Source organism: Miniopterus natalensis, chromosome 18 (genome assembly GCF_054644295.1).
Source record: "Miniopterus natalensis isolate mMinNat1 chromosome 18, mMinNat1.hap1, whole genome shotgun sequence".
NCBI lineage: Eukaryota > Metazoa > Chordata > Mammalia > Chiroptera > Miniopteridae > Miniopterus > Miniopterus natalensis.
In genome coordinates, this window is record NC_142098.1 from 39254865 (window position 1) to 39263953 (window position 9089).

At 54.0% G+C, this 9089-nt stretch overlaps 1 protein-coding gene across 1 annotated transcript; it reads right to left on the reverse strand.

Moving 5' to 3' along the window:
* Positions 1-2449: 2449 nt before the first annotated feature.
* NAPSA (napsin A aspartic peptidase) lies at positions 2450-9089 on the reverse strand. Its single transcript, XM_016205987.2, has 9 exons — positions 9019-9089; positions 6075-6216; positions 5868-5991; positions 5611-5729; positions 5130-5329; positions 4385-4507; positions 4035-4179; positions 2896-2994; positions 2450-2704 (listed from the first exon to the last, which is right to left on the reverse strand). Exons 1-9 carry the CDS (start codon positions 9087-9089, stop codon positions 2450-2452), a joined length of 1278 nt encoding a protein of 425 aa, XP_016061473.2.

The window sequence follows — 9089 nt, forward strand, 5'->3', positions numbered from 1 at the left end:
CCAGTCTCTTTCTCTTGGTCTTTGCACCTTTCCCTCGGGGATTTGTCTTTCCCTGGAGGCCTCTGTCCCCGAGTCTCCGCCCTCCTCTTTGTGCCTCTGTCCTACACTACCCACTCCCACCCCCGACCCCAGGCTTTATTCTCCCACTCTCTGGATCTCTACCTATTCATCTGGGCCTGGGCCCATCACTCTTGTTATCTGACCTCCCTCCCTGTGTCTCTTCCCCCTCCCCTGTCTCCGCACTCCCCCACTGCCTTTTCTCTTTCTGCTCTTTCTCTTTTTGTCTGTCCCCTCCACGGGTCTCTATTACCCCCTTCCCGGGTCTTTTTCACCCCCTTCTGAGTCTCTGTCCCACTCTCTCTGGGTCTCTGCCCACACTTCTTTAGGACTCTGTCCGGTGTCCTTCAGTCTCTGCCCCTGTCTCTAGACCTCTGTCTCTTTCTCTCAGGCTCCCCCCCCCCCCCATCATCCCCTCTAACCCCCATCCTGGCCAGGACACTAGGCTGCGTCACTGCAGGGTGTTGCAGAAGTGGGGTTTGTCCTGCAGACTAGAGAGGTAGTTTCCATCACCCCTCAGACCCTGGGCTCCCCACTGCCGGGATTTCAGCATCCTCCAGTCCTCAAGCCCCGGACAAGCCCCAGGAGGACAGAGAAAATACATCGGGGCTCCCTGTTCTTCTCTGCCCCGAATTCTGGTGTGTCCCCAGGCAAAAGCAGTGAATCCTGAGGTGAGGGACTGGGCTTGGGTTGAATGAGGCTCTGGGCAAGTCAGGGATGGGGGTCTGGTAGGCATTAGGTAGGGGCGGGGAGTAGGGGCTACTAGGGTAAGGACCTTAGTCAGCACCCACCCTTATCCTTACCCTTCCCACCCCCAACTCTACTTTTCTCTCCTGCTTTTGACAGCAGCTACGCACGGGATCAAGTTACCAAATCAGCGTTTTTGCAGAGGTCAGGTGTGTGAGAAGGTGCGGGCTGGGGTGGGGGTGGGGGGCTGGATGGGGGAGAGTATGGAACGAGGCCCTGGATTAGAGACCATGGGAGGTGGGAGGAAGCCAGGGCAAGGCATAACTGGATGGCCCAGACTCCTTCAAGCCCTGGGAAATTGGATGTCGTCACTCCCTCATGACTGTTCCCAGGCCCCACCAGAGTATGTGGGGGATTTGTGTCCCTGGCCGGATTCTCCACCCATGCGGGGGCAGGGTGAGTGGGGGGGCTTCTGAAGACCTAATGAGGGCTCGGGCTACGGGACACCTTGCCCAGAAAACAGACCAGTGCAAGTGGACTTGATTTTTGGCGACTGGCACCAGGAGGGGGCAGGCCAATGTCTGTCCACGTCTTTGGATCATTTCCCCATCCCTCCTCCGTCCCAATCTATCCTTTCCCAGGTCCTCAAGGCACAACATTCCTGAAAGCTCCAAACTCCCACCTCTGTCATCCTGGGCGCTCCCTCCTAACTCTCCCTCGCCCATTCCCCAAGGCCCTGGAATTGGGGATCTTTCCCTTCCTGACTTCTAGGATCTTGTTCTTCCGCCCCATTCCTATCAGTTCCAAATCCAGGAAAGAGGGTCTCCCGCATACTAAAGCTGAAAATGTGGGGAATCTGCCCACGATCCTTGGTTCCCCGGGACCCTCCAAATAAATACCTTGGCCCCCAAAAGATCGTTATTAAGGGGGAAATCTCTCCGCTGTCATCTTTGAGTCCCCATCTCCCGAGTCCCTCGCCTCCACCACTAGGATCTGAGTGGTCTAACAGCCCCGGTTCCCTGAGCCTTTTAGCCCCCCGTCTGTACTCACCCCAAGTCGAGGCGGGGCGGGGATGGGGGAATCCGGGGCTGGCGATGGGGGGAGGGGTGACCCAGCTCTGGGCAGCAAAAGGCTGCGTAAGGGGGAGTGACATCACCGCCCAAGAAGGAGTGGCGGCACAGCGCCCCGCAACCCGGGGTCTTCAAGCCCCGCCTTTACGGCGGACCCGGGGGTCCGGGAACCCAAGAGGAGAGAGGAGGAGCTGGAGATGAAGTCTGCGGGAACGCTATCTCCTCCCCTTAAAGCAAGAATTGGAAAACCCATTACGATTTCAGCCAACCCCCATTGCCACCTGTCGCAGCTGTCGCGACCTGTCGCCTCCCACGCAAGTTGTGTCTGCGCCCGCCCCCGCTGCCGTGAATACGGCCTAGACTACAACGTCCGTGATGCTCCGCGGTGCTGGGCGCCTTTGACGAGAAGCAGTGTAGGCGAAGGGCTTCATGGGATTTGTAGTACAAAGCATTCACACCAGTATATGAGCCCTGAAGAAAAGGAGCAATACCTTTATCTTTCTTTTCCTTGACTACAGAGAGCTGGACACTAGCTTTTCTCTCCAAAAATCACGCACTTAAAAAAAAATAAAAAGGCGACTCAGCTAGGTTCAAAGGAAATAGCGAGTTTTTACAGAGAAGCGGGACCTGGGCGATCACCCGATGCGCATGCGTCTAACCCGTCCGCCGGAGAACTGCGCCTGCGTGGACCCACCGCCCGGCGGTCCCGCGCCAGGCGGGCGAGCGCGCGCCAGCCCCACCCGGGCGCCTTGTTTCAGGTTCCCACGGTCGAAGACCGCCACGTAGCTGCGCAAGAAGACGTCGCCGAGGATCCAGAGGGGCCCTGCCGGCGGAGGCACGTCCAGGGCCTGGAAGCCAAGGAAGCAGAGGCGGGAGCCACCCCGAGCGATCTGCAGGGCGACAAGCAGGGCCGCTGGGCGTCGAGCCTACCGAGCCCGCTTCTTTCCTGGGAGACGAAGCCCCAGCCCGCCCACTACCCCGGGCACAATAAAGGTTTCTGTGGCCCCTGCTCGCTCCCAGCTCCACCCTCGCAAACCCCCACTGGCCGCGTCCCTCCGACGTCTTTGAGACAGCGCCTTACCTGGATGACGTAGTCCTCGGAGGTGAGGTTAAACCAGGCGCCCCCAAGGTTGAAGGAGACTGGAGGCAGCGTTGAGATGATCGAGCACTCGACGATGTACTGAGGCAGAAGAGACACACGCGGAGATGTTATTAATAACCCAGGAAGTTTATCTTCCTGAAAGACCCATGTGATGACCTTGTTTCGAAGACAGGAAAAGGTGAGCGAGCAGCATTAGTGTATAACACTCTGGAAGGAGAGTCGACAGCAGCGACAGGCATCAAAGCATTCTTCTAAGCATCTTAAGTGGATTTATTGATTCAGGCCTCACAGCACACCGAAGAAGTATTAGTAACCCTATTTTAGAGACTAGGAAACTGAGGCCGACGAATGTTAAGCGATGTGTCCAAGATAACACAGCCAGCCAGTCAATGGCAGAGCTGGATTCCAACCTGTGCAACCCATGGTCACAACCACCGTGATCTGCGTGGTTCCTTTGGCTCATTACAGGCCTGCATATGTCCTAGGCATTTGACTTGGAACCCCAGGAGCTGAGTTTTCTCCACCCTCTCAGAAGTCCCAAAGAGCACAGTGAGGAGTCACAGAAATTCAGACCTGGAAGGACCCTGCCCCTGCCAGGACACTGCAGGGCTGGAGGTGGAAGTGGGTGGCCACTCTTATGTTGCACCGACCCCCACTCCATGCTTGAAACACGCTTTGTGTGGCTTTTGTGAGCCTACACTCTCCAGGTGCTCCTTCGTGGGTGTTCCCTGAGGATGTTCCTGGGACGTCTTCTGGGAGGGCTCACCTCTCCATGGCTGTGATCACTGTCTGAGGGCTGATGGCCCCTAAATATGACATCTGAGCTTCTTCCACACCTCCTTGAGAGGTCCCCAGGTCCCCTAGCCTCTCACTCCCATCCAGTTCTGAATAGACCTGTGTCATTGTCTCCTCCCATCCACTGAGTCTCTCAATGTAGACATTTAGGAGGTGTCCTCGTTTCTGCCCACTTCCCACAGCCTGTCCCTCACAGTGTCCAGTGCCTTCTGCCCTGGAATACCTCCTGTCCACCTGATTCCTTCCCTCAGACCCAAGCATCCTCCCCAGGTTCTGCCATTAAACCTGTATCAGCCTCCCCCCACCAGGCACTGGGTTCTTACTATTCCCAACAGGGAGAATCCCCCTCCGACAGCTGTATGCAGGGCCCGGATCTCCTCAGAGGGTCCCGTGATGAGAGATGTGCCTGTGTCCAGAATGGCAGCACAGCCCTGGGCACAAAGAGTCAGCCCTGTGCCCACCTTCACACTGTAATTCAGAAGTGGGCAGTCGTTAGAGCCAGTGTTCCAGGAGTCCAGGCCCCCAACCCCCCTTCCCTCAGACCCAGGAGTCCAGGCCTCCAGTCTCTTTCTCCCTTAGACCCAGGAGTCCAGGTCACCAGCTCCCTTCCCTCCAGGACACTGGAGATCAGTCTCCAGCCACCCCTGCCAACCTAGGAGGCCAGGTCCCTCACCGCTCCATGTGGATCTGCCAATAGGCAGGGACCGTGACTGGCATGTAGGTGAGAGGTGGGATGTAGTGTGCTGGGTCTGAGCCACCCAGAACCAGCTCTCCTCCATCGACCTCTTTAGGGTCCCTGCAGAGACGAGAGTGCTATCAGCGTCACCAGAGTTTGCCCTGCCAGCCCCAGGAGTGACTAAGGAAGGGACTTCCTGTCAATGGTTTGGTTTCTGGGTTCTAGGTGGGGCAGTGAGACACAGGCAGGGCCTAGATGTTGGGACTGGAAGGAAGATGGAGATGGGGATTTTATGGTCTTGCAGGCTTCCTGGAGCAGGAGTGGGACTTCCTGACTTGGAGGTGGAAGGTAGAACTTTTGGGGGTAAGTTTTGATAAGAGTTTATTTGAGCCCAAACTGAGGACATATGCCAGGGAGCAAGACCTCAAATCTTCCTCATTTGAGTTGGAAAATTTCCTGATTTGATTTGGAAATAATGGAGGGTTTTTTTTTAAACTGATGGCTAGCTTCTTTAGTATATCTTAAAGTGTTGCTTAGTGAGTGGAACTTATAAATAGGGTTCAGGTGTTTCTTATACTGGGAGGTGAACTTCCTGGGTTGGGTGGATGACTTCCTAAATAGAGAGGAGCTCAGCAATTTCTTGAATGAAGGGTGGGCCTTCCTTTATTGGGACTTCCTGAAGGCCAGCAGAGCTTCCTCCTTGGGGCTAGGACTTACAGGAAGGTAGACCCTCCCCCATTACCTGTTGAGGTAGAAAGAGAAGACAGGCTTATCCAGTAGACCTTGGTCCACCAGTGTATCCAGTGGCGGCTGAACTCCTCCCACGGCCAGAATGGGAAAACCAAGACCCAGTATCCCATCAAAGTGGCCAAAAAGGAACACTAGGCTGGGCTCCCACAGAGCCTCCCCGAAAATCACTGTTGCATTCGTGATCCCCCCAATCTAGGGGAAGATTCAAATGGGGCAAGTTATTTCTGGGAGGGCATTTCCCATATATTCCTGAGAGGGCCCTAACCAAGGCCTGAATCCCAGCTGCCTAGGAAGCTTCACCTCCCCACTTAAGGATTCCAGCCCCTTTACCCAGGAAGCCCACCACCAGGCTTGGGAAGCCCCATCCATTTGCTCAGGAAGCTCAGCCTCCTCAAGCCCCTCCCTAAGCCAGATCATCTTAGACATTGGGGTTCTCCCGGGGTCAAGCCTTCTTGGGGCCAAAGGTCACCTACCGCCAGCTTGTCCTCACTCAGGATGCCTTTTAGCCGCCCGGTTCCGTATTGAATGGCAAACTTGGTTCCATTGGACTTAAAGGAGCTGGAGGCTTTGGGGTTGAAGCGGTGGTGGAACCCTAGGTCAGAAGGTCAGGGATCTGTCACTGGGGGAGCAGAGTCTCCCTCATGAATGCACCTCAAAAATCCCCTAGCCCCCCCTTCTCCCTTTAGCCCCACTCAACCTTATCCTACCCCACTACCCCACAAAAGCTCACAGCAGGGCAGACTGAAGAGGCTGCATCTCCTGGATGGGACCCAGAGATTGGAGGAGCCAGTGTCAAAGACAACAGAGAAGTTTTGTGGGGGCGTCCCCAGCCCAATTTTCCCATAATACTGGACCTGGTGGCAAAAAATGGAGAGAGGGTGAATGAAGAACTTGACTTGAGGGCAGGAGAGCGGAACGGTATGGGGCTGTGACTCACCTTCATGTAATCCGAGAGAGGCACAAAAGTGGGCTTGCCCCCAGGGGATGGGGCCGCCAGCCTGAGGGGCTCTTCTGGGTTCGCCCATCCCCTCAGCGGGTTCAGGGTCCTACTTCCAGTGTAGACCCGGCGAAGAGGGATCCTGTAGGGAGGAGAATGCTGACAGCTAGGAAGCTGTCCTTCCTATGGACCTTCTATCACAGTCTTTCCCAAATAGAATATGGTGACATCTTCGTGGCCCTATATACAGTAACAGCCAGACCCTGCAAGGAAAACCTTCCAGGAGGCCCTACCAGACCATGATGACAAAATTCTCCAAGACTCTACAAGAGCAAACAAACCGAAACAGACCTTCCCCAAAAGCTTTCCTAGAGACATTCCAAATAATGTAAAATACGCCATTCCCAGGAGTGGGCGCTCACAAAGTTTTCCAAAGACCCTAACATAAAACTAGCCTTTGTAAAACAAAACAAAACCCCGCATGCTTGTAGTTTGTGGTGTTGAAAACTATTTCCCCCACCATTGGGGGAGGGGGAAATATAAGCACTAAATTCCAATTTTACTTTTTACACTAAAATACATTCCAGATATATCGACAACTTGATGTGAAATGTAAAATTGTCAGAGCACTGGAAGGAAGGAAAATGTTTAAGTAACTCTGGGAAGAGAAAGGCTTTTCTAAGCATGATGCCAAGATCAGAAATCAGGGGAATATTGATGAGGGTGACTCTAAAGTTGTAAACTTCTTTAAATAAATAAGACAATCCAGCGTTGGGAGACAGTTTCCACGGGCCTCTCACATTTTTGCAGAGGCACTGACTGCCTTTGTCCAGACTGTCTTGTCAAGGATTTTGTTTAGTGAACATCCTTGGAAGAGAGATAGTGCCCCCCACAACTCCCTGGACCAAAGAGCAGGCAGATTTATGATCCATTATAAAAAATTCAAGTTCCCTAAGCTTAGGGTTCCTCTCCTGTAATGCACCTCACTGCACTTCACCCTGTGGGAACTGGAGTTCAAAAAACGGACACAAATGCTGATATTCAGGCTACTCCTATTGCTGGGAGTAACAAACTATCTTTTGTCTCTGACCTGGGAGTCTCATGTCTTCTACAAGCAGCCATGAAACTGTACCAAGCTAACTTCACAGTTCTCGACATGCCTTAGGGAAATGGGCAAAGGACATAAGCAGGTAATTTATAAAAGTATAAACAGCAGCATGGAAAGCTGTTCAACCCCCAATCATCGTCAATGAAAAATACACCATGCAGATTGGCAAATAACTGGGAAAACTCACTGTAGGCTAGGGGCTGTAGATTGATACAGGCTTCCTGAAGTGTGGTCTGTTAATATGTATCATGAGCCTTAAAACTGACACACCATCTAGTCCAACTCAGTTTCAGTTCTAGAAATTTCATCCACAGGAGATCTTGAGACAAGTGTGCAAAGATGTATTTATGAGGCTGTGTCTAATTTTGAGAACTGGAGACCACCACTGGGTGCGGCTCTGCTCTGCTATGGAAACTGTATAAAATGGAATCCATCTGACTGCCAGCAAGGAGAATGCTCTCTGTGTCCGCGTTTCTCAAAATTGAGTGTGAATCAGGGTCATCTCGAAGGGGGGGGGGGGGGGAGGTGATGGCAAATTTTTTGGTAAAGGCTTTTCAGGCCGTAGCAGCCCCTCAATTCTGTCAGCATAGCGTGAAAGAGCCACAGACAACATGTCCACGAATGAACATGGCTGGGTTCCACTCAACTTTATTTGCAAAAACAGGTGGCAGGCTGGGTTTGGCCTTTGAGCTGAGTGTTTGCCAGCCACCACCTGGAAGGCTGGTTAAAATTTGGAATGCTCAGTTTCTGATGGAGCAGATCTGGAGGGGAGCCTGAGAACTTGCATCTCTAAACAAGTTCCTGGGGCATGCGTTGCTGTGGGGCCTGGGACAACTCTCGGGATCACTCTTTATGGACTTGGGCAATAATGGCCATGATCTATTAGGTAACCCAAGCGGGTTAGCAAACCTGTGTGCAGTGATTATATATATATATATAGATATATAGATATAGATAGATATAGATATAGATATATAGATATATAGATATATATACACACACATATATAGATAGATAGGTATATAGATATGTGTGTGTGTGTGTACAGTTAACCTTCATCCAAGGATTTTCCCCCCATTGATCGTTAGAGAGTGGAAGGGGGGGAGAGAGAGACATCGACTGGTTGGCTCTCGCATGTGCGCTGCCGGGGCTGGGGATTGAACCTGCAACCCAGGGACATGCCCTTGACTGGGAATTGAGCCCATGACCCTTCGGTGCTCTGGCCGACACTCTAACCACTGAGCCACACCAGCCAGGGCTGCAGTGGTCTTTTCTGCACCCGCCGCAGTCACTCCTCGGGGCCCTGCCCCCCACTCACAGCTTTGCCCCCTCCGCACCCTGACTGGGTCCCTGAGAGGCTCAGGAACGTTCAGTGGGGTTCCTGGAAGAGTGTCTCCCCCTCCCCCCCAGAGGTTCAGCAGGTGAGGAGAGCAGAGAGAGGGAGAGATGGGGGCAGCAGTGGTCAGATGAGGGGAGATAGTTGGGGGTCCCCCAAACTGGACTCATTGAGACCTAGACAGTCTGGAAGATGCGACTCTGAGGGAGCCTCCGTTCAGGTCACAGACCGAGGTCTGGGCCATCTGCCCGTGGGGGGAGGTGTGTCACACGGCTGGAGCTCATGGGGCTCTCCCAAAAAACGGGTACCGAGGAGGGGGCGGGGTCCCCATCCAGGGTTTGGGGCTGGAGGAGTTGGGGGCAGGGGAACCCAGGTTGGAGCCTGGGAAGCAGTCGTGAGTCCTGGGGCGCCAGGGTTGAGAGTCCCCGAGCTGGGCGCCCCAGGCCCGAAGGGCGAGGAGGGGAGGGTCCGTCCCAGGGGTGGGGGGGGGTCCCCGGTACCGGGTCAGCGTGGCCCCCGCGGGCTCCGGGGTCAGCAGCAGCAGCAGCAGCAGCGCTGGCGGCAGAGGCAT